Source organism: Tachyglossus aculeatus, chromosome X4 (assembly GCF_015852505.1).
Source record: "Tachyglossus aculeatus isolate mTacAcu1 chromosome X4, mTacAcu1.pri, whole genome shotgun sequence".
Taxonomy (NCBI): Eukaryota; Metazoa; Chordata; class Mammalia; order Monotremata; family Tachyglossidae; genus Tachyglossus; species Tachyglossus aculeatus.
Window position 1 is genome coordinate 40681682 of NC_052098.1, and position 26235 is coordinate 40707916.

The window sequence follows — 26235 nt, forward strand, 5'->3', positions numbered from 1 at the left end:
CCATGTCCACTGGTTGCATATGGTACTGAATTATATACTGCAATTCCATTTCTCCTGAAGTACCGATGAGGTAACTGAAACAGATAAATTAAGTGACTTCCCAAGGTCACACAGCAGACAAGTGGAGGAGCTGGGATTAGAACCCAGGTCCTTCTGATTCCCAAGCCCATGCTCTATCCACTAGGCCAAGACTTGCAAGTGAGAGCTATTAATTACAAGAGTATACCATTTACAGCTCAGAGAAAACAGCCTGACCATGTGTATACGTAATGCTTTCCACTGTATTATCAACCACTGCATAAAATGTACCGCAGCCATGAATTTGATTCCATGACTTGATCTAGTGAGTTACACACCCAATGTGGGACAGGTATGGTGTCTGATCTGCTTATATTACATCTACCCTAGAGCTTAGAACAGTGTGTGGAACATAGTAAGTGCTTCAATAGCACAATGACTATTTTCATAGACTAACCAGAACATTTGATTGTTGTCTGTTTACTGTTGTATTGTATTCTCCCAAGTGCTTAGTACAGTGCTCTGCACACAGTAAGTGCTCAAGAAATATGACTGAATGAATGAATTTGACATAATTCTTCTCGATCCAAAACTGCCTTTGTGGAAGACCTGTGGTGATCTCCAGAACATTGGACCAAATGAAAAGAAACGGTGTGCCACATATCTTCTAATCTACTGGCTACTTGCTAGTTAACTATGGACTCTGCCTGCCTGAGTGAATGAAGTAAGGCAGGCTGGCTGAGAGGCAAAGGTAGGCCTCATTTAGGTGGGGCTAACTTCTAGACAGGAGGATTTCCTTTTCCTAAGCCTCTGAGCCAAGTGGAGGCTCAAACGCTAGAAAGCATGAGACCATACTTCCTTGTATGATCTGGTATGCACTGTCACTTTAAGAGAATCAGAATTCTTTCCTAGTCACCCAGTATAAATCACTAGTCAACCCCAGACTAGTAGGCTCTCATACAAGCCTTGGCAGTACCTTAGTCATCCTGACCTGTTTTATAAAGCTACTAGACTCACATTGAAAATTCTACAAACTCCTGGAAATACTGAAAATGCCAGGTGAATGTTTTTTTTATATTTGTTAAACACCTACTATGGACCAGGTGCCGTTCAAAGCACTGGGTAGATACAAGCTAATCAATCGGGACACAGTCCATTGTTCCAGATGGGGTTCACAGTTTAAATCCCCATTTTACAGATGAGGTAACTGAGGCACAGGGAAGTTAAGTAACTTGCCAAAGGTCACACAACAGGCAAGTGGCAGAGCCAGGAGTAGAAGCCAAGTCCTTCTGACTCCCAGGCTCACGCTCTATCCACTAGGCCACGACTTGTAAATGGGAGCTATTAATTACAAGAGCATATTATTTACAGCTCGTAGGGGAAACAGCCTGACCACAAGTGTGGGTGCAGAGTGCTTCCCACTCTATTACCAAATCAAGTTTCATTAAATACTGTCATGGGCAGGGAAGATTTCTACCAACTCTGTACTGTACTCTCCCAAGCGCTTAGTACAGTGCTCTGCACACAGGAAGCACTCAATAAATATCACTGATTGAAACAGGAAAAAAAGGGGAGGTAAGGGGAAGGGCTCCTCAACTTAATGCATCTGAAAGTAATTTAAAAGAATTACCTCAACATTCTGATTTCGGAGGACAAGGCCGATGAAATTCTCAAGACTCATATCTATCCTACTGCACCAACATCTCTAGCCAAGTGGTTTCACATTGGGTAAGACCTTGGACACAAGCAACTACATATGGTAGGCACATGGAGATTGCTGTAGAGGGGATACAAGACAGTGAGGGAGATTCTTAAAGATAAAGAAACTGATAGTTAACTCAGTAGAACTGGGAATAAAAATCAACACCAGTATCAACAAACACCATCCTCTTGGAATAATCTAGAAGTTCAAATGAAGAGGTGGTGACCATTTTCCATGCCACTAGACTGATGCTTTTGGCACCAACAAGTCTAATTCTGTCAGGAATGGCTAGGAACCTATGATTTTTAAGAGCCATCACCAAATAAAATAAAAAAATTGGTGCTTTATCGTTCCATCGAGAAATAACATTTTAAAAGCAGTCCAACAAGCTAAGCTGAAATATTATACTTTCAAAAATACATACCCAGGAAAGTCCTTGGGCTTTGATGACCTACAAAGTAGCTTTATTGAGATTTAAGAGTTTGCATTTGAGGAAGATCTAAATGCATCATCATTCTTTCCTATATTTCAAATCCTTTCATAGTTTAAAATGCTGATCGTGTCACACTATCATCAAAGTACCCAAACCATTCAGAGCACCTCTGCAAAATTAGGCCTAGAGACTAGGGGAGCAGAAAACTGCAGTGTGTGTCCAAACCACCCGTATATAGACATAAAGGAGGGAACTTTCAAAGATCACCTACAGTCACCGGCTTTCTCGACTCAATTCAGACAGATGAAGATCTATGGACAATGCCGCAAGACCACTGTGTCACTCCAATGAGCCATCCAGCTCAGAATTCTCCTAAGAGTGGCATGGGCTGCTTTAGGACGTGCTTTCAAGGTCCAGCTGTTGGGGCGATGAGGCTGGAGGTTCCCGGATCCCAACTGTTGCCTCCCCCAACAGCTCACTGGGCTGGACTACAGAATCACCTACGTCCGGTCCCTGGACCAGCCTTTCACAAGCTGAAAAGACCCCAAATTGACTCTGACTGTTAGCTCTGCAGAGACTGCCTGGACCCCCCTCCCCTAAACCCTAGTTCATCACCCTGCCCCACTCTTGTCCCCTCAATAGGCTGAGAGCTGCCTTCAGTTTTCCACCCTGTTCTGTCTCTCCCCACCCTGGGAAACATCTTGCTCCTACTTCTTCTTTCCCCTTAGGGTTCTCCCTCCTGTTTCTGATTTGATGTTGTCTCATCTCTACCACATTCCTGCCCCTTACCTTCTGATTCCCAAGCAGCATCCTTTGGGCTTGGGACCCTCCCGGTCACCTCAGCCCTCCCCAACATCCCCCCGCCACCATGATTCCCCTCCAAGACTGCAAGCTCCTTGCACGCAGGGAACTTGCCTACCAACTCTGTTGTACTGTACTCTCCCAAATGCTTAGTACCGTGCTCTGCATGCAGTAAGTGCTCAATAAATACCACTGAGGATGACTACAAAATCCTTGAGGGCAGGGATCATGTCTACCAACTCTAGTGCACTGAATTCTCTCAAGCGCTTAGTACACTGCTCTGCACAGTATGCGTTCAATACCAATAATGATGATGAACTCTGTTGCACTGTACTCTCCCAAGCGCTTAAGTAGAGTTCTCCCCACACAGTAAGGAGACAATAAATACCACTGATTGATTGATAGTAATAATACCAGTATATACTGAGTTCCCCTTGGTGCAGTGTACTATAGCAGGCACTTGGAAAATTCAAAATAACAGCCTCCTGAAGCACTTTAATTCTGAGCTTAATTTCTCCTTTACTTAAACACTAATCTCATGCACCTATCCTCTTTTCCTTCTTCCTCCTATCTGCAATTTATTTTACAGTCTGTTTCCCTGCCTCCGCTGTCCCCGCCCCCCAGCAAACACTGTGGCTCCTTGAGGGCGGGACCTTCCTCTCCCGAGCGTTTAGTATCAGTAGTCCTCTAGACTGTAAGCTTGTTGTGGGAAGGGAGTACGTCTGTTATGTTGTACTCTCCTAAGCACTTATTATCACTGTGAGGCAGGAATGGATAGACATGAATGTGAAAACTCTTTGGGGTTAGTACTACATAATTATCGAAGGAAATGATAAAATTTAAGGAACGTTTCTGAGGACAGAGACCTGTTTTTTTGGGTTTTTTTATTTTGGTTATATGTATGCTCCCACGTGTCCAGTGCTGTGCCCTGCAGAGTCATTGCTCAGGAAATGCTGGTAAAAATAAATTTTCCAAATGACTATCCTTGGACTTTCAGATGTCTAGCACCCATATAGAAGCATGTTTCCTAGATGAGGACTGAATGAAAAGCTAAAATCCTTATATCACAAATACCTGGACCTCGATCCTGAAAGAGATCCCGTGATTTTTTAGATTCTAAGAGAAATGTTACTAGATGCCAATGTTTTAAACTTAAACTTTAAGACAATACAGAGCATACTTTGTAGAATATGTCAAGTCTAGATAACGATTTGGAAGAAACTACGTATTAGATCATTTCCAAAAGGTAAACAAATGAAATGATATTGTAATTCAAATAAAAGGCCACACCCCTCTAAAAGTTAGAGTAGTAAGTAACCCCAGAGACCATCCACCGGAGACCATCCACCTTCGCTGCTCAGAAACGCAAGAAAAGGAGATTTGAAGTGGCACATTCATAAAGCACATTGTTTCTATGCTGAGAAAATTCCACCTTCAAGAAAGCAAAAACAGCTGCTGTGGATCTAGCATAGCTCAGCAGGGTGGAACTTTCTAAATGTAATGGTGGTTGCAAACAAAGTGTGCAGAGCAGGGAGCCTGTAGTTCACAAAGTATCCCTGTTGTGAGCAGGAGGAACTAAGATCAGGAATCAACTCCAGTTCCTCATCTTCCTTTCTTCAACCCCTCGTGGTGCCCTCTGGGAAGTGCACCCATATCTTCTGACACTAAGACCCATGAGGTGTCCTATGGCTCGAATCCCAGCCTTTCCACACAGCCACAAAGATCCGAGGTGGAATTCTGTGCCGGTCTGGGAAGGGAGCAGAGGAGAGAACTGGTGGTCTGGGTGACACTCTGGGTGGGGAGGGGTGGGGTTGGATCGGGCTGGGCTTAGAGCAAGGCTTCCTTGGATCACCTAGGACCATTCTGGGGTTGGAGAATTTTAGGCCAAGCTTTTTTTCTCCCCCCCCCGCCTCTGAGGAGCTTGGCGTTACTGAAAGTTGCACCAACGTTCACCAAAAACTCTCCAGGTAGCTACTTCCCTCAATCGATTGTATCTACCAAGTGCCTGTTATGTGCAGAACACTGTACTAAGTGGTTGGGAGAGAATTAGCAGACACATTCCCTGCCCATAAGGAGTCTAGTCCTGTCTAGAAGGACTTGCAAAATATTCCATGGGAATTACCTTCAGAACATCATTCCATGTTGATAAACAGAAAATAGTACCTGGTTTTCTCTAATTTCTACTGTGATGGATTGGCTATTTTGTCCCACCCCCTTGTTTATGGTATTTGTTACGTGCTTACTACATGCCAGGCACTGTACTAAGTGCTGGGGTAGATACAAGCGCTGGGGTAGATACAACAAATCAGGTTGTACACAGTCCATGTCCCACATGGGGCTCATGGTCTCCATCCCCATTTTAAAAATGAGGTATGAGAGGAAAAGTTAAGTGACTTTTGCTCAAGGTCACAAAGTAGACAAGTGGCAGATCCGAGATGAGAACCCAGGTTCCCCTGAGTCCCAGGCCCAAGGTCTATCCATTAGACCACGCTGTCTCTCACCTCATATTTGTTTTTCAAAAAGACCAAAAAAAAAAAACCCCAAACCCAACACACTATCTACAACAAACACATCTGAACAATTTATAAATGGGCTTCCAGAAAACACCAGTTCATAATGGGTGTTTTTAAGAGGTTGCATCATCTTCAAATTTGAAGTGCTAAGAGTGCCAAGCTAATGGCTAGAGTGGGGGAAAAAAATGAATTCAAAGAACACATATTGTGTTAAACCCAAGCAAATACGCTGTGTGTTCTGCATACGGCCTAGGTAAACAGTAGGTAGACAGTGGAATGCAGGTGGCCGAGAGTGGCCTAGAAGCGATTCTTTTAGTTAGTGTAACAATATACTGAGCTTCAAAAAATGCATCTCAAAGTTAATTAGAACACTTGAGCAGCATCCTATTAAAATGCACCTGTTCAAAAAGAGTGAAAATTCAAGCTTCCTCTTTGGAGGAGGGTGGGGAGCTCCATTACCTTTTTGGCATCAAAAAATATTCATTTATTATGGACCTACTCTCAAATGAGATTTCAATAAATTCTATTTTCTGTTATGCCTTAGTATGCTCAATCCCAAACCCTCAAAGAGTTTATTCAGTGAGACACAACCTTATTTTAGCATTGACCCTGATCCAACAAAATTATTGAGGCAGCCTTATATAAAATATTAGACTGCCCTGAGATAGGAATGTTTTAAGGAAGTCCAATGCCACATGGTAAATTGTTCCTCGTACCTGTATGTACTGGGAGTGAACTTCAACCCAGCAATCTGGATGCTAGCCAGAGAACTGAGTTTGGACACCAAGTAATTGAATGATTTATTTCCAGGCATCTATGGCATCCTGCAGGTATTTGGAGTTTATGAAACTATACCTTGAAGTGAGATAATAGCATTAAACCACCAGTACAAATACAGCCAAATTAGCACACAAGGGGAAATCGCCCCTAGAGAAACTCCCATTTTTTAATCTGATCCAGATTCAAGATGGATTCTCCGAGATCCATTCCAGCCTCCTTAATACCCCTTCCCAGTCACATAAATGAAACTTCCAACATATTTTTAGTGGTACAAATGGCAGCAGTCCCAGATTGAAGGTTCCTTCAGGACAGGGATCATGTCTACCAATTCTATTGTAATTCTATTTGTAATTCTGCCAATTAGCACTCAGTAAGTGCTAGATGCAAGGTGGTCCCTAGACTGTAAGCTCATTGTGGGCGGGAAACATATCTGCTAACTCTTGTACTGTATTCTCCCAAGTGCTTATTAGTACAGTGCTCTGCTCATAATAAGCCCTCAATAAATCCCACTGATTGATAGGGAGCCAGTAGGATGCATGCAGCACACTGAGTTCAGCTCTGGTGGAAAGGATAGAGTTTAAAAGTTCTTCACCTTATGCACACATTTTTAGTCACCAGACACACTATCTTCACACACATCAGCTGTGTGGTCTTGGGCAAGCCACTTAACTTCTCTGTGCCTCCTACCTCATCTGAATTATGGGGATTAAGACTATGAACCCCATGTGGGACAACCTGCTCTCCCCAGGCTCGAAACTCCTCCTGCCTTCAGGACATCTCCATTTGGATGTCTGCCCGCCACCTAAAACTCAGTATGTCCAAGACTGAACACCTTGTCTTCCCTCCCAAACCCTGCCCTCTCCCTGACTTTCCCATCACTGTTGACGGCACTACCATCCTTCCCATCTCACAAGCCTGCAATCTTGGTGTCATCCTCGACTCCGCTCTCTCGTTCACCCCTCACATCCAAGACGTCACCAAAACCAGCCGGTCTCAGCTCCACAATATTGCCAAGATCCGCCCTTTCCTCTCCATCCAAACCACTACCCTGCTCATTCAACCTCTCATCCTATCCCGTCTGGACTACTGCATCAGCCTTCTCTCTGATCTCCCACCCTCATGTCTCTCCCCACTTCAATCCATACTTCATGCTGCTGCCCGGATTGTCATTGTCCAGAAATGCTCTGGGCATGTTACTCCCCTCCTCAAAACTCTCCAGTGGCTACCAATAAATCTGCAAATCAGGCAGAAACTCCTCACCCTCGGCTTCAAGGCTCTCCATCATCTCGCCCCCTCCCACCTCACCTCCCTTCTCTCCTTCTACAGCCCAGCCCGCACCCTCCGTTCCTCTGTCGCTAATCTCCTCACCGTGCCTCGTTCTCGCCTGTCCCGCCATCGACCCCCCGGCCCACGTCATCCCCCTGGCCTGGAATGCCCTCCCTCCCCACATCCGCCATGCTAGCTCTCTTCCTCCCTTCAAAGCCCTACTGAGAGCTCACCTCCTCCAGGAGGCCTTCCCAGACTGAGCCCCCTCCTTCCTCTCCCCCTCCCCATCCCCCCCCGCCTTACCTCCTTCCCCTCCCCACCGCACCTGTATATATGTATATATGTTTGTACATATTTATTACTCATTTATTTTACTTGTACATATTTATTCTATTTATTTTATTTTGTTAACATGTCATTTGTTGTCTGTCTCCCCCTTCTCCCTTCAAGGCCCTACTGAGAGCTCACCTCCTCCAGGAGGCCTTCCCAGACTGAGCCCCCTCCTTCCTCTCCCCCTCTTTCTCCTCTCCATCCCCCCGTCTTACCTCCTTCCCTTCCCCACAGCACCTGTATATATGTATATATGTTTGTACATATTTATTACTGTATTTATTTATTTTACTTGTACATATCTATTCTATTTATTTTATTTTGTTAATATGTTTGGTTTTGTTCTCTGTCTACCCCCTTCTAGACTGTGAGCCCACTGTTGTGTAGGGACTGTCTCTATATGTTGCCAACTTGTACTTCCCAAGCGCTTAGTACAGTGCTCTGCACACAGTAAGCGCTCAATAAATACGATTGATTGATTGATTGAAATCGGTGCAAAATAAACATAAGGAACAGACCACCTCCATATCAAAAAGAAACTCCTTACCATTATCTTTAAAGCACTCAATTGCCTTACCTTGCTGCTCTTACTACAACCCAGCCGGCACACTTCGCTCCTCTAATACCAACCTACCCAAGGAACCTTAATCTTGTCTCTCACCTCTGACCTGGAATGCCAACCCCCTCCCCTCAAATATCCAACAGATGATCACTCTACCCACCTTCAAAACCTTATAAGCATGCCTCCTCCAAGAGAACTTTCCCAACTAAGCCCTCATTTCCTCTTGGAATTTGCACCCTCTCTTCACCTCTCTTTCAGCCCCACAGCACTTATAGACATATTTGCAATTTATCTTAGTGTCTGTCTCCCCCTCTAGACTGTAAGCTCTCTTCCTCCCTTCAAAGCCCTACTGAGAGCTCACCTCCACCAGGAGGCCTTCCCAGACTGAGCCCCCTCCTTCCTCTCCCCCTCCCCATCCCCCCGCCTTACCTCCTTCCCCTCCCCACCTGTATATATGTATATATGTTTGTACATATTTATTACTCATTTATTTTACTTGTACATATTTATTCTATTTATTTTATTTTGTTAATATGTCGTTTGTTGTCTGTCTCCCCCTTCTAGACTGTGAGCCCGCTGTTGGGTAGAGACTGCCTCTATATGTTGCCAACCTGTACTTCCCAAGCGCTCAGTACAGTGCTCTGCATACAGTAAGTGCTCAATACGACTGAATGAATGAATGAATAAGCTCACTGTGGGCAGGGAACGTGTCTACCACCTCTGTTGTACTGTACTCTCCCAAGAGCCTAGCACAGTAGTCTGCACACATTAAGTGCTCAATACATACACCAGATCAATGGATTCAACAGGCTTGGAGTCAACCGAGGACAATCAGCTCCAGCATACCTAACCCTAAAGAGTTTTCTGGCTTCTTTTTTTTTATTTTTCAGGCTGGAGGGGTGATGGGAAATTTTAACACTATTTATTACTGCCAACTGCTTGCAAAGTGCTGGGAAAAACATACACAGATGTACACTCGTCCTCTAGACTAAGCTTGTTGTGGGCAGGGAATTTATCTGCCAGTTCTGTTGTGTTGTGCTGTATGTGCTTGGTACACAGTAAGCGCTCAATAAATATGACTGATTGATAGAAATAGACATGGGCTCTTGAAGCTTAATGGTGATAGGTTTTAAACAAAAGAAAAACACCCCTTCACCGCTGGGTGGGCGGGGCACGTGGAATTCATCATCCCAGGAAGTTGTGTAAACCAAAAATCTCAGCAGGCTCAAGAGGTGGTTTGGGCAAGCTTACACACAAGTGGCCCATGAAGGGCACTTGAGTAAAGGTTAAGGTGGTGAAGCGATCCATTGCTTGCCATGAGAGTGCATTTCCAGGAGGGCAACCATCATGTGGCCACTGGGCTGGCTGGGCCTTGGGTCTGACCCCAATAATGGCATTGCCCGTGGTCTTATGACCCAGGCCAATATGATTAATCACTTTCAGTGGTGTGCTACAATTAATCTGGCCCTGGCAAGAGTAATCCTCAAAGAAAATATGGTTTGGGGCTTACATGTTTGCCAAAACCTGGATATGGCTCTCATATTTGAAGGCTTTAACTAGCTTACACAGTCCAGCAAATGCCTCCGCGAATAACCTTCCCTCTCTTAGGAGATAGGGATTTGATGACAGGGCCTGAAAAGATGACTAGCACAATAAAAACACCATAAGCACAATAAAGTTGGTGACACACATTAAACAGTTTTTAGGATCTGGGGAGAAAGAAAAGCTATGTTAACCACTGATCATCGTTTGTCTTTCATGCTGCACAACTGATGATGTGGCAACTCGAGAAGCTTTAAAAGCAGCTGGAAGGGTTCCTAGAAAATACAGCTGCTCAGAATTCTATCTTGCAGGGTATGGTTTGGAAGTTTCAAATGACTAAGAAAAAGTCTTTTCCTTAGACATTTACATGGTCAAAGAATGGCAATACTTTGATTTTCACACAAAAATCAAGCCCAATACATCACCTCTTCCTCCCCCCCCCCCGCCCCGAACTGTAGCATGAGGGCTGTTTTATGAGAACACAGAAATAAAACATCAAAGTTCTACACATATTTTCATTAAGGCGACAGTGATGGCTGCCAAATATTGCAGAGGTCAAGGGGTAAATGGTTTTCTACATAACATTCCACACATTTAAAACACATCTTGACTGTTTAAAAAAAAAGAAGAAATGTTTTGCCAGTACTTACTGTTGATAAAAGGTGGCAAAAGCCTTAAAAAATAAGCACATTTGCTAAAAAAATGAAATTTGAGCCTGCCGGTAAATGGAGCCTTTTAAATAACTTCCCCCACCTGCCTCACCAACTTGATTCCGGCTTCCCTCTTTCAGCAGAGGGAATTACATGTGATCACCTCTTTCACCTCTTGCCAGATGAATGAAATTCTGTGGCATGACGATGGAAAAAGATTATTAGAAAACACAAAGAAAACAAATTACAGAAATGCTACATCATTCCTTGATTATAAGTTGAAGATAGCTGCAGTCGAATGTTACGGAAATACACTTTCCGAGAGATCAAAAATACTATGAGATGCCTGAAAGACACCTTGATTAAAAGGTGTACTGCCCTGGCTGGGCTGGTGGAAGTGGTGGAGGCCTGGAAAGAGGAGAAAACATGAGAGGGAAATTCCAGTTCTGTTTGTGAGAAAAGAAAAAGGTTAATTTTGGGACAGGGACCATATCTAATTTCCACCTGGGCATTCTCTCCCAATGCTTCATGCACAGCTAGCACCTTAGTAGTAGGAGTAGTAACTACTTATTACGTGTTCACTAAGTTCAAAACATTGTGCTAAGCACTGGGGGAAATATGAGATAACCCGATCAGACGCAGTCTGATCCCACCTGAGACTCCCAACCTTTGATACTGAAGTCAAAATTCACTTCATTAATTTCTGCACACCTTCTAACTTAGTCACATCTCAGGACCGGTCAGGGTTACAACAGCAACTGATTGATTTTGGATTTTAGATAGCCACTCTGTTGACTAGGCACTCAGTTCAACCACAAACCATGTCTTTGCGGCATATTTGGGCTAGAACACTGCTAGAGAATTAGGGACTGATCGCCCGACAACACAAGCCTGTTTGGTATGGTGTCAGAGAAACGGTTAGTGCACAGTGTGTGGAGTAACAGGTGAGCACAAAACACAAGCTTTCCTTACTGTGGGGTTTTGCCAGAAGACCCCACTACACGTTACAGGAGAACTGCGTGTACTGTGAAATGCTCTCTCAACGGTCATGAGTTGCTCTCATTAATCATGGCAGCCTGGTCTAGTGGAAAGACGCCTGGGAGTCAAAGGACCTGGGTTCTAATCTCAAGCTCTGCCACTTGGCTGCTGGGTGACCTTGGGTAGGGTCTTTTTCCTCATCTGCAAAATGGGGATTCAAAATCTGTTCTCCTTCCTTAGACTCATTCCCATGTGGGACCTCATTATCTTATATCTACCCCAAGCACTTAGTACTGTGCTTGGCACATAGTAAGCACTTAAATATCACAATTATTATTACTGTGGCAACTCTACGGCTAAATGCAGGTCGCTATCAGGGAAGCAGTGAGGTTTGGTGGAAGGAGCCGGGGCCTGGCAGAGGACCTGGGTTCTAATCCCAGCTCTACCACCTGCCCGCTGTGTGATCTTGGCCAAGTCACTTTAACTTCTCTGGGCCTCTGTTTCCTCATCTGCAAAGTGGAGACTCGACACCTCCTCTTCCTCCCCCTTAGACTCTGAAGGCCCATGTGGGACAGGGACCGTGCCCAGCCTGATTATTCCATATCCATCCTAGTGCCCAGTACGGAGCTTGGCATATAAAAGTGCTGAACTAATACTCCCATTATCATTATAATTATTATTATCATTATTACCATTACTACAGGAAAGTGGTAGAAGGGAAGTGGCTGAGACATACTGAATTCCCTCTGGAAGCAAATGCAGCTGTGGACAGCGGCACTATAGCCACTTCATTCAAGTTCTACTCTGTCCGACCCTCTGGGCACAAGTGCTGAAGTAGAAACAGCAGGGGAGAAACTAGACTGGGAAGGGGCAGCAGAAGCAAAATGGACACTTGTAACTGAACTGCATCCAGAAGTGGCACGCCAGCCAGGAAGCTTTGGCGTGCCAATCTCCGGTACATAAGTCAGGGTTGCCAACACCTGTCCACAGCATCCTGCTACCCTGTGAAGGGGCACACCCACCTTTAGTTTAATTGAAAATCAAAGTTGCAAGGGATGCAGTATAGAGTTTGGGGTTGGAAAATTAAAGTTAGAATGGTAGCCTGTGAAAATCAAACAAAGCTGAACTGGAAGAGGCCCTCTTGGGTCTGTGACCAATTTGAAAATCCTCTTTAGGGTCATAATAAATGTCCGGCTACCTTAAAAAGGAGTACACCCAATTGTAGGCCTTCTGAGTCAGACAGCCTTACTTATCAGCCTCCTCTCCGATCTCCCATCTTCGTGTCTCTCCCCACTTCAATCCATACTTCACGCCGCTGCCCGGATTGTCTTTGTCCAGAAACACTCTGGGTATGTTACTCCCCTCCTCAAAAATCTCCAGTGGCTACCAATCAATCTGCGCATCAGGCAGAAACTCCTCACCCTCAGCTTCAAGGCTGTCCATCACCTCGCCCCCTCCTACGTCACCTCCCTTCCCTCCTTCTACAGCCCAGCCCGCACCCTCTGCTCCTCTGCCGCTAATCTCCTCACCGTGCCTCGTTCTCGCCTATCCTGCCATCGATCCCCAGCCCACGTCATCCCCCTGGCTTGGAATGCCCTCCCTCCCAACATCGCCAAGCTAGCTCTCTTCCTCCCTTCAAGGCCCTATTGAGAGCTCACCTACTACAAGTAGCCTTCCCAGACTGAGCCCCCTCCTTCCTCTCCCCCTGGTCCTCCTCTCCATCCCCCCCGCCTTACCTCCTTCCCTTCCCCACAGCACCTGTATATATGTATATATGTTTGTACATATTTATTACTCCATTTATTTAACTTGTACATATCTATTCCATTTATTTTATTTTGTTAATATGTTTGGTTTTGTTCTCTGTCTCCCCCTTCTAGACTGTGAGCCCACTGTTGGGTAGGGACCGTCTCTATATGTTGCCAACTTGTACTTCCCAAAGAGCTTAGTACAGTGCTCTGCACACAGTAAGTGCTCAATACGATTGATTGATTAAAGAGGAATGTGTTGCCTTATATTTTCCCCACTGTTATATTTTCCATAAAAAGCCAAGAGACCAGATCCCACTAAGAGGGAAATGCATTCTTTAACAATAATTCAGTAACTTTATCTACAGGTTGGAAGACTCAGTTCCTGAAACCAAGACAGGGCAGAGGTAGCAAATCCAAGAAATGATTTTCCCTATTTCTTTGCCATGGAGAATCCCCCTTCCCTCCCCTACATCCAGTGTCTGGCCAGAGGCTAAAGAATTAAGAGAGTGGTGTTGCAAGGGGCTCGGGGTGACTGTGGGGCTGGGGTTGTGGGGAGGCCTTGAACCAGAACGACACCTAGAGAGTGCCATGGGCGCCTACAAGTCTTGATTAGCTAAGGTAACAGTGAGGCTGCTCTTAGCATTGCAGGGCCTGTCGCTAATCAGCTGGCATGGCTGGAGATGAGGAACAGTGGTGAGGATTTCAGGACTGGAGCTGTGTTGGAAGGCCGTGAAAGCCCTGTTGCTTCCAGTGGTCAATCAATCAAGCAACGGTATTTATCAAACACTTACTGTGCGCAGAGCATTGGACTAAGTGCTTGGGAGAGTGCAATACAATTGAGTTAGTCGACATCATTCCTGCCCTAAAGCAGCTTACAAACTAGTAGGAGAGACAGACATTAAAATAAATTACAGACAGGCGAAGACGCCAGAGTGGAAGGATATGTGCACAAGTACTGTGGGGTTGAGGGTGGGGTTTTGAAGTGTTTAAGGGGTACAGAATCAAGAGCATAGGTGACACAAGGGTAGGGAAATGAAAGGTTAGTCGGGAAAGGAGATAGGATTTTGGTATGATCTTGAAAGAGGGGAGAGTGAATGTCTGTCAGACATGAAGGAGGAAGGAGTTTCAGGCCAGAGGGAGGCCCGGCGGCGAGATAGATGAGATTGAGGCCCATTCATTCATTCAATCATGTTTATTGAATGCTTGCTACGTTCACAACACTGTACTAAGCGCTTTGGAGAGTAGAATTTAACAATAAACAGACACATTCCCTGCCCACAATGAGCTTACAGTCTAGAGGGAGACAGACATTAATATAAATAAATTAGATATGCACTTAAGTGCTGTGGGGCTTGGTGAGGGGATGAATACAGGGAGCAAGTTACAGTGACACAGAAGGGAGTGGAAGAAGAGGAAAGGAGGGCTTAATCAGGGAAGGCCTCTTGGAGGGGATCTGCCTTCAGTAAGGCTTTGAACAGGGGAAGAGTAATTGTCTGCTGGATTTGAGGGGGGAGGGTATTCCAGGCCAGAGGCAGGATGTGGGCAAAGGGTCGGTGGTGAGATAGAGGAGATCAAGGTACAGTGAGATGACCAGCATTAGAGGAGCAAAGTGTGCAGGCTGGGCTATAGTAGAAGAGGAGAGAGGTGAGGTATGAGGGGGCAAGGTGGTTAAGTGCTTTAGAGACAATGGTGAGTTTTTGTTTGATGTGGAGGTGGATGGGCAACTACTAGAGTGTCCTGAGTGGGGAAATGTGCTGAACATTTTTGTGGCAAAATGATCCAGGCAGCAGAGGGAAGTATGGACTGGAGTGGGGAGAAAGAGAAGGCCAGCAAGGAGACTGATGCAGTAATCAAGGCAGGATAGGATAGGTGCTGATTGAGCAATGACTCAGTGATGACTCTATGGCCTCAGCAATCACCCTGGGAAAATGGGAATTCTGTGAGTTAGCGTGAAGTCTGGTGCAACTGCCTCAAATCACCTTACAAAGGGACAGCTGTACTAATGTAATGGGAGCTAAGTGGCAGCACTGAGTACTGATATTTGATATTAATTCATATCCCTCCATCCTCACAGCTGCTTCTTCCATCTAAACAGCCACTACATTGGTTCAGACACTTCTCATATTCCCACTTGACTACTCCACTCCATCAACCTCCTCACTGATCACCCTACCTCCAGTCTCTCCCCTCTCCCACCCACGCTTCACTCTGCTGCCCAGATCATTTTTCTAAAATGTCATTCTGCATGTCTCCCCACTTCTCAAAACACACCAGTGGTTGCCATTCCTCTCCACATCAAGCAGAAACTCTCGGCTATTGGCTTTAAGGCTTTCCATCAATTCTCTCCTTTCTACTTAGCCACTCTTTCCCTTCAGCACAGTCTCTGTTCCTTTCCAGCTAACCTAGTTGCTTGTGCCTCATTCTAATCTATCCCACTGCCAACTTCTTGCACAAGTTCTTTCCACTCCCTGGAATTCCCTCCCCCTTTATATCTGACAGTTCTCAACTCTCCCCCATCTTCAAAGCCCTTCTGAAATCACATCTCTTCCAGAAGTCCTTCCCCAATTAATTGCTAATTTTCCCAGTTTATACCCACTCACAACTGCCACCTCAGCACTTTTCTGCCTTGAATGACTTAAAATGTTCTCAACCTCTGTAGTTCATATATGCATTTTACATACCCTGTTACTTAAGAATTTATGCACATATCACCTTCTCCTTTTTCCTCCTATCTATAATTTTAGTTTCTGTCTCCCATGCTCAATTGTAAACTCCTTGAGGACAGGGATCATGTCTACTAATTCTATTGTACTCTCCTAAATGTTTAGTATAATAGTCTGTACCCAGTAGGTTCTCAATACATACTACTGACTGACCAAGGCTGTGACAAATGCAAACAAGAGCCATGAACCACATATGGAGAAAAACTGCAAATGCTGCAAAAATCTGGGCGACCACAGACCTACCTAAGTTACTGGACACCTACAATGAACTAATGTTGTCTCCAACTGCTGGAAAGGACAAGAAGCTCATTATGGGAAGGAAATGTGTCTGTTTATTGTCATATTGGACTCTCCCAAGCACTTAACACGGTGCTCTGCACACAGCAGGTGCTCAATAAATACGACTGACTGAATTCAAAGACCCCAACAAATACCAGATCGTTTTGTTGGAATTCATAAAAAACCATAAGGGCCTATAAAAGCCTCCTTCTCCATGCTACAGAACATTCTTTTTGAAATTTTAAAGCATATTAAGAGGGACAGCTTAGGAACATGAAAATACAATTTGAACAAAGGTGGTCAAACATGATGATTTTTCCTATGATAATTTTTCATATTCTGGTAACTGTTTTGTTTGTTTACAGTTTCTAAGTTAAATTTGCACAATTACGAAGTTAAATCAACTAAATGGAGGAGTTACAACTAATATTTTGTAAACTCTTATTTTAGACAACATCACTGTGTGCCAACAGCAGCTACTCTTTTTGGATAGTCATTCAGCAACTATATTTAACTTGTATTAGTAAAACATCAAACCAGTCACAGTTAAATAATTTTTTCTTCACCCAAGGAATACCTATTTTCTCCTCCAAGAAAAGCCTTATAAAATGCTCCTTTATTTCCAGGTCACAGCTGGGAAAAGCCATCCAACCTCACGGAACTTGCTCTAAGGACATGGATTTTAACTGGCATTTTTAGTCTTTGAATTATTAAGCCATAAGCCATGTAAGTTTCCTAGAATACAGGGGCTGCACTCTCCCAGAACCCCATATTAAGATAGTCAGTATTGACTGTGTGCAAGGCTGTGAGCAGACATAACTGTTTCTTCCAACAATGTCACACTGCAGCCAGACAGGTTCATGTTATCGGAAGAAAGTTCCCCAATTCTGCTGTCCTGTTCTAGCCAAAACGCATAGTGAAAACACATGTTGGCAAAACTGTGGAGGCTGTTTTAGATGACAAAAGCACCGGACGTTAAACATAAATGGGTGAAATGGCACTGCAGTTCCTGAATATGTGCTGCCACCTAGCAACATTTTTCAGGATCAATACCAACACAAGACTGGTTTCCCTCCTCTGGATCGCTACCAAAACATCGGCACAACCCGCATCGTAATGCCTGTCTCAAAAAGGTCAGGTGCTGTTCAGCTAAGAGTGAACTACCAGTGAAGTACTTGTCCTATCGCATTTGTTTCCAGTAGATCGAACCAAAAATGCAACTTTTCAGGGACTTGCTTGCTGAGGACTAGGAAACAGACAAAACTAAGCACTTGGGGCTGGGTGGGAGTATTGCTGCCCTTTATAGGGAGAGAAGTCAGCCATCCCGGGAGGCTTCATTGGCCCTCCAGCTTCCTGCCCCACATCCCAGAGGAACAGTTACTTGTGTAAATGCAAGACTGCACTCTGCAACTCCTTCTGGAAGGCAAGAAGCAGTTAATAGGGTTTATACTGTAGTGAGGGAAAACTTCACCTGCAAGCAAATGAACAAAATCTGCTAGTCACCTACCCGCTGTGCCGTCAGCCAACAAGGCCGACATGAGCCAGGCAACTCGTTCCACAGAAATGACGTTAAAATATCATTTAAAAGGTCAGAACGTAGCAGCCGTTGCAGTCTTCACTGCCCATGACAGCCAACTATTTGGCCCGGATTCCTGCCGGGCCGGCCTTCCTCGCGGAAAGCCCTAGGTGGTTTTCATTCAGAAACCTTCAAATAAAAGCCAGGTTTCCTGATTCTAGAGTCATCTTCCTGTCATTGGCCCAACAGCACTACTAATTATTTACTAAGTCAAATAACAGCACCTTCTCCCTGGGCAGGGATTCTACCCACCCCACTGTGCTCCTGGCCCCCTTCTGCTGCCACCTGCGATTATTCTAGCTCCCCAGTTTCCTCTTAGGCTTGCTTTGCAGCTAAGTCTGGAGACCATCTCCCCACTCCAGGCCATACTTCACTCTGCTGCCCAGATCATTTAAAAAAAAAAAAAAAAGGTCAGTCCATGTCTGCCCACTCCCCAAAAACGCACCCACCTCCACATCAAACAGAAACTCCTGATCATTGGCTTTAAAACTTTCAATCAGGTAACCCCCACTGATCACACCTACTGCAACCCAGCCTGTACATTTGGCTCGAGTAATTCCCACCTACCTGGATCTCATCTCATCTCTGGCCCGAAACTCCCTCCCCCTTCAGATCCATAAGACCACCTCTCTCCCAAACACTTAGTACAGTGCTCTGCACATAGCAAGTGCTCATTAAATACCATTGATGATTCAAAATCTTATTAAAATCACATCCCCTCCAAGAGGCCTTCCCCACCTAAGCCCTCATTTTCCCTAATCCCTCTCCCTTCAGCATCACCTAAGCACTTTGAAAGATACCTTTTAAGCACTTGCTAGTCACCTCACCCACAGCACTAATATACATAACCACAATTAATTTTAATGTTTGCCTCCCCTTATAGACTTTAAATTCCTTGTGGGCAGGAAATGTGAATTCCAACTCTGCTGCATTACACTTTCCCCAAGTGGTTAGTACAGTGGTTAGTACACTGCCAAGTACACTACCAGCACTCAATATAACACCACTGATTGATATTTATTAAGCACTTGTGCCAAATGTGCCAAATGCTGGGACAGATACAAGCTAATTAGATCACAGTCCCAGTCCCTGCCCCACACAGGGCTCACAGTCTTTAAGAGGGGGAGAAGCAAGCACTTCCATTTGAAAGAAGAAGAAACAAAGCACAGAAGTTAAGTGCCTTGCCTAAGGCCACACAACAAGAGCCAGAGCCAGAAATAGAAGCCAGATCTCCTGACTCCCAGGGCCATGCTCTTTCCACTAGGCCACGCTGTCTCATCATGCTTACATCACTGCTGCACAGGAAAGCTGAGCTGAGAGATGGGACTAGCATGCAGGACGTGGAATGTCAGTGAATAATGTACTGTTTTTCCTACCTGTGCCACTACTCCCCTTCTCCCTATGAGGTGGTGTGGACGAATGGAAAGAGCACAGAGTCAGGAAACCCGAGTTCTAGCCCCGGCTCTGCTAATGGCCAGCCGTGGGACTCCGGGCAAGTCTCAGCTTCTCGGTGCCTCTGTTTTCTCCTGTGTATGCTTGGCAAATAAACAGCATTTTTCCCTCCCCCTTAGACTATGGGCACAGCTTAAGACAAGGACTGTGGTGCAATTAACTTATATCTACCCCAGCATTTAGCATGGTGCCTGGCATGCAGTAAGAGCTTAATCATTGTCATTATTATTATTGATACAGTTAAGACTGAACTACAAGCGTGCATTATGAGAAAATTAAGTAAGATAAAACTAAAGTCTGATTAATCTTGACCATCTTGAGTTGATTTAAAAACAAACCAAACATCACTACAAAACACACACCTTACTTACTCTCTAGACATGTCTTCCAAAAACTAAGAGGAGAATTGCAAAGGAAAGAGTTTAGGCTCCCTCCGAACCCATTCGCATGCCATTCTGGGGCACTCAAGAGGAGTTTTTCTGCTAAAATGGGTTTAGATATTTTGAGTGTCTTGCTAGCCCCACTACTTAGAGGAAAGGGTGCTCTTCTAAAATCATCCTTAGTGGTATCATGAATACTTTCCTGACAAATTCTCTGCTAATGCATAATAGTAACTGTGGTATTTGTTACGCACTTACTATGTGGAAAGAGCATAGAACTGGGAGTCAGAGCACCTAAATTCTAATCCCGGCTTCGCCACTTGCCTGCTGTGTTACTTTGGGTATGTCATAACTTCTCTGGGCTTCAGTTCCCTCATTTGTAAAATAGGGATTAAGTACCTGTTCTCTCCGCTATTTCAACTGTCATTCCGATGAAAGACAGAGACTGTGCTCAATTTGATAATCTTGAATTTGTCCCTGTGGGCTAGCACACAAGAAGCTCTTCAACACCAATTCTAACACGTGCCACGCACTGTACTAAGCAGTGGGGTAATAAGATAGGTCAAAGTCTTTCCCAAATGGAGCATACAGTCTGCAGGGGAGAGGGAGAAAAGTCACTTAATAGACTGTAAGCTTGCTGTGGGTATGGAATGTGTCTGTTACATTGCTGTATTGTTCTCTCCGAAGAGGTTAGTACAGTGCCCTGCATGCAGTAAGCGCTCAACAAATATGACTGACTGATTGATCCCCATTTTACAAATGAGAAAACTGAGGCAAATAGAGGTTAAGTGACTTACCCAATGGCACACAGTAGGCAGGTGTAGAAAGTGTGGCCTAATGGATGAAGCACAGGCCTGGGAGTCAGAAGGACCTGAGTTCTAATCCCAGCTCCGCCACTTGTCTGCCGTGTGACCTTGGGCAAGTCACTTAACTTCTCTGTGCCTCAGTTACCTCATCTGCAAATGGAGATTAAGACTATGAGCCCCACATGGGACAATCTGATTACCTTGCATCTACCAGTGCTTAGAACAGTGTTTGGCACATAGTGCTTAACAAATACTATTATTATTATTATTAATCCCCATTTTACAGATGAGGTAGCCAAGGCACAGAGAAGTGACTTACCCAAGGTCACACCGCCGACGAGTGAGAGAGCTAGAGTGGCAGAGCTGGAATCAGAACCCAGGTTCTCTGACACTCAGGCCCGGGTTCTTTCCATTGGGCCACGCTGCTTCTTGCATGCTATATCGCATATCCGTCTTTGTCTTTTAGTGTTTCATTGTTCCCAATGTGTCCGTTTCCAGTCCTTCCCACAAAAACAATAACAATAATGATGGTATTTGTTAAGTGTTTACTATGTGCTACGCACTGTCCTAAGTGCTGGAGCAGATACGAGCTAATTGGGTTGGACATGGTCCACGTCCCATGTGGGGCTCACAGTCTTAATCCCAATTTTCAGATGAGGTAACTGAGGCACAGAGAAGTTAAGTGACTTGCCCAAGGTCACACAGCTGATAAGTGGCTGAACCACCCCCACTTATATTCATAGATTGTGAACCCAAAGGGCAGGGTCTATTTCTAATTCCTACCTACATAGTACAATGCTCTGCACACAGCCAGCATTTTAATACTATTACTACTACTTCTACTTAGTTTCTATGCCAGATGGACCTCAGAATTCCCGGATGGACATTTCATGCAAGGACACCACTGCAGATGTGGTACTTAGCTCTACCTCACTGATATGCTAACAGCCCATATTGAATAGAGTTGAAGGTATTTATGCGATTTTCCTGTCGGCACCAAACAGCATGGATACCATGCTCTAAGGGACCACAGGAAATTTGGCCACCAGTAAATTCACACTAAGGGGGTCATTTATTTTCATGTTCACGTCTGGAGGGTGGGTGGCAGTACACAGGGATTGTGTCATTTCAGAAATAGATCATTCTTCAACAAAAAAAGGGGAATTTTGTTAATACAATTTTATAACAATAATGGTATTTGTTAAGCACTTACTCTGTGTCAAGCACTCTTCCAAGTGCCGGGTTAGATACAGGCTAATCAGGTTGGACACAGTTCCTGTCGCACAGGGGGCTCATAGTCTTAATCCCCATTTTACAGGTGAGGTAACACACCAGTTAAGTGATTTGCCCAAGGTCACTCAGCAGACAAGTGACAGAGCTGGGACTAGAACCCAGATATTTCTGTCTCCCAGGCCGGTGCTCTATCCAGTAGGCCATCCTGTTTCCGACTGCTTTGACCCATTTTAGGCTTGCCCAATCATTCATCCCCTTCTCAGCATCTGTTGTCCACACAGTAACTAGTCACAACTCTGCAATCTGTCTACTCTGAGACCTTGAGCGCTGGTCAGAACTCGGAACCTCGGTTTCTTTGGCTGTAAAATAGGGGTAAGAATATCAGCCTCTCCCTATCTCACCGAGATGTTTTCAGGAGAATAAAGTAAAACTAATAATAATAATAATAATAATAACAGCATTTGTTAAGCACTTACTATGTGCGAAGCACTGTTCTAAGCGCTGGGGGGATACAAGGTGATCAGGTTGTCCCACGTGGGGCTCACAGTTTTAATCCCCATTTTACAGATGAGGTAACTGAGGCCCAGAGAAGTTATGTGACTTGCCCAAAGTCACACAGCTGACAAGCGGCAGAGCCGGGATTAGAACCCATGACCTCTGGCTCTCAAGCCCATGCTCTTTCCACTGAGCCACGCTGCTTCTCAAATGCTACCATCCTTTTGAGTAATAATTATAACGATGCTAAGCACTGTTCTAAGCACTGGGGTAGATACAAGATAATCAGGTTGTCCCACATGGGGTTCACAGTCTTAGTCCCCATTTTACGGAGGAGGTAACAGGCCCAGAGAAGTTAAGTGACTTGCCCAAAGTCACACAGTTGGTAAGTGGCGGAGCTGGGATTAGAACCCACAACCTCTGACTCCCAAGCCCAGGAGATACAGGGTTTACAAATCTGGTGATTGTGTTGGATAGAAATCTGGAGTGGCAACGTTATTATTATGGTATTTTTTAAGCATTTACTATGTGTCAAGCCCTGGGGTAGAAACAAGTTAATCAGGTTGGAGACAGTCTCTGTCCCACTTGGGGCTCACAGTCTAAAGTAGGGGAAGGAACAGGTATTGAATCTCATTTTACAGCTGAGGAAACTGAGGCCCAGAGATGCAAAGTGACTTGCACAAGGGCACACAGCAAGCAATTGGCAGGGGCAAAATTAGAACCCAGATCCTCTGTCTCCCAAGACCTGGCTCTTTCCCTTAGGCCTCGCTGGATATGCTGTTAATGAGATGGGGAGTAGGCGGCGAGGGGTTTGGCAGCGGGGAAAGGAGGGATCCATCTTCACAAGAGAGATTTCGATTTGGAGTCTCACCATTGAGACTGTCTGTGCTCAACCACCTCCCCCTCTAGACTGTAAACTCGTGGCGGGCAGAGAACGTGTCTGCCACGGCGTCTCCGTTGTGATCCCCCCCGTGGGACAACCTGATCACCTTGTAACCTCCTCAGCGCTTAGAACATGGCTTTGCACATAGCAAGCACTTGATAAATGCCAGCATTATTATTATTATTACCACCTCTGTTATAGTAATAATTACGGTATCTGTTAAGCGCTTACTATGTACCAAGCACTGTTCTAAGCGCTGGGGTAGACACGCGTTCACCAGGTTGAACAGTGAACCTGTTGAACACCAGTTCACCAGCCCCTGCGTGGCTCAGTGGCAAGAGCCCGGACTTGGGAGTCTGAGGTCGTGGATTCTAATCCAGACTCCACCACTTGTCATCTGGGTGGCTCTGGGCAAATCCCTTCACTTCTCTGTGCCTCAGTTAACTCATCTGTGAAATGGGGATGTAGACTGTGAGCCCCACGTGGGGCAACCTGATGCCCTGTATCTAGCCCTGCGCTTAAAACAGTGCTTGGCACATAGTAAGCGCTTGACAAATACCACTATTACTATTACAAGGGGTTCACGCTTTTAATCCCCATGTTTTGCGGATGAGAGAACTGCGGCGCGGAGGAAGTGAAATGACTCGTCCAAGGTCACCCATAACAGACAGGCGGCGGAGGCGGGATTAGAACCCGTGACCTTCTGACTCCCGGGCCGGTGCTCTAGCCACTACGCCACGCTGCTTCCCTTACGGTGCGCTCTCCCGAGCGCTTACTGCAGCGTCCTGCAATGAACACGACCGAGAAAACCCCGCATGGCCAGGGAGAAGGCAGAAGGGATGTTTCCGGGATGGACACGTGAGATCGCATCCTTAACTTTCGCTCCACCCCCCCGACCACGGAAAGTCCGCCTGCCCCTTCCCCTCGTTGCTCACTTCATCGTTCAGGTTCAGCGTCGCCATTTCCGCCATCGCGTCTCCCTGAATGCAGGCTCTCTCTAACCCGAAACCGCCGCTGGCGCCTTCACGTGGGCACGGAGCTAAACGGACTGCGCCTGCGCGGATTATACGGTAACCCTGCGCAGCCCCTTTTTTTGTCGGAAGGAGGGGGCGGAGCCAGTGGCCGGCCGCTTCCGCTGCTCGCCTGTGACGTCACGACGGCGCGGCGAGGCGTGGCGTGTCTTTTTCCTCTTTCGCGGGGACTGTACGATTTTGGGGGAAAAATGATTAATGAACGGACGCTTGGATTTTGGGAGTTTCATAGGTCAGAGTTAGAGGTCATGGGTTCTAATCCCGCCTCCGCCGCTGGTCAGCTGTGTGACTTTAGGCAAGTCACTTCACTGGGCTTCAGTTCCCTCATCTGTAAAATGGGGATTAAAACTGTGAGCCCCACGTGGGACAACCTGATATCCTTGTATCCTCCGCAACGCTTAGAACAGTGCTTTGTACATAGTAAGCGCTTAACAAATGCCATTATTATTATTATAGCGGGGGTTGGCTCTGCGAGATGCGGGACCTCAAAACAATGATGGTACTTGCTAAGCGCTTACTATGTGCGATGCACTGTTCTAAGCGCTGGATAATAATAATGATGTTGGTATTTGTTAAGCGCTTACTATGTGCCAAGCACTGTTCTAAGCGCTGGGGAGGTTATAAGGTTATCAGGTTGTCCTGCAGGGGGCTCACAGTCTTAATCCCCATTTTACAGATGAGGTAACTGAGGCACAGAGAAGTTAAGTGACTTGCCCAAAGTCACACAGCTGACAATTGGCAGAACCGGGATTTGAACCTCTGACTCCAAAGCCCGTGCTCTTTCCACTGAGCCACGCTGCTTCTCACGCTGGATAATAATGACTTGTTAAGCGCTTGCTATGTACAAACCACTGTTCTAAGCACTGGGGAGGATAGAAGTGATCAGGTTGTCCCACGTGGGGCTCGCGGTCTTAATCCCCATTTTACAGATGAGGTAACTGAGGCACGGAGAAGTGAAGTGACTTGCCCAAAGTCACACAGCTGACAAGTGATGGAGTAAATCAATCAATCAATCGTATTTATTGAGCGCTTACTATGTGCAGAGCACTGTACTAAGCGCTTGGGAAGTACAAATTGGCAACACACAGAGACAGTCCCTACCCAACAGTGGGCTCACAGTCTAAAAGGGGGAGACAGAGAACAGAACCAAACATACCAACAAAATAAAATAAATAGGATAGAAATGTACAAGTAAAATAAATAAATAAATAAATAGAGTAATAAATATGTACAACCATATATACATATATACAGGTGCTGTGGGGAAGGGAAGGAGGTAAGATGGGGGGATGGAGAGGGGGACGAGGGGGAGAGGAAGGAAGGGGCTCAGTCTGGGAAGGCCTCCTGGAGGAGGTGAGCTCTCAGCAGGGCCTTGAAGGGAGGAAGAGAGCTAGCTTGGCGGAGGGGCAGAGGGAGGGCATTCCAGGCTCGGGGGATGACGTGGGCCGGGGGTCGACGGCGGGACAGGCGAGAACGAGGTACAGTGAGGAGATTAGCGGTGGAGGAGCGGAGGGTGCGGGCTGGGCAGTAGAAGGAGAGAAGGGAGGTGAGGTAGGAGGGGGCGAGGTGATGGAGAGCCTTGAAGCCCAGGGTGAGGAGTTTCTGCCTGATGCGCAGATTGATTGGTAGCCACTGGAGATTTTTGAGGAGGGGAGTAATATGCCCAGAGCGTTTCTGGACAAAGATAATCCGGGCAGCAGCATGAAGTATGGATTGAAGTGGAGAGAGACACGAGGATGGGAGATCAGAGAGAAGGCTGGTGCAGTAGTCCAGACGGGATAGGATGAGAGCTTGAATGAGCAGGGTAGCAGTTTGGATGGAGAGGAAAGGGCGGATCTTGGCAATGTTGCGGAGCTGAGACCGGAGTAGGGATTTGAACCCATGACCTCTGACTCCCAAGCCTGGGCTCTTTCCACTGAGCCATGCTGGTAATCGGGTTGGATAAAATCGTGCCAGCCCCACTGTCCTGCTTGCCCTGAGCCTTCTCAGACTAAGCCCCCCCTTTCCTCAGCTCCCCATCGCTCCCTTTGCTCTACCCCCTCCCTGCCCCA

The 26235-nt window shown here is 45.8% G+C and overlaps 1 protein-coding gene across 1 annotated transcript in view; it reads right to left on the reverse strand.

Moving 5' to 3' along the window:
• Positions 1-24183, reverse strand: part of SRFBP1 (serum response factor binding protein 1) — a 105417-nt gene extending 81234 nt beyond the window's left edge. Inside the window, exon 1 of the mRNA XM_038769765.1 lies at positions 24089-24183. Within this exon, the coding sequence (XP_038625693.1) occupies positions 24089-24124 (36 nt within the window). The 5' untranslated portion in view covers positions 24125-24183. The remainder of the gene's footprint in view (positions 1-24088) is intronic.
• Positions 24184-26235: the final 2052 nt, after the last annotated feature.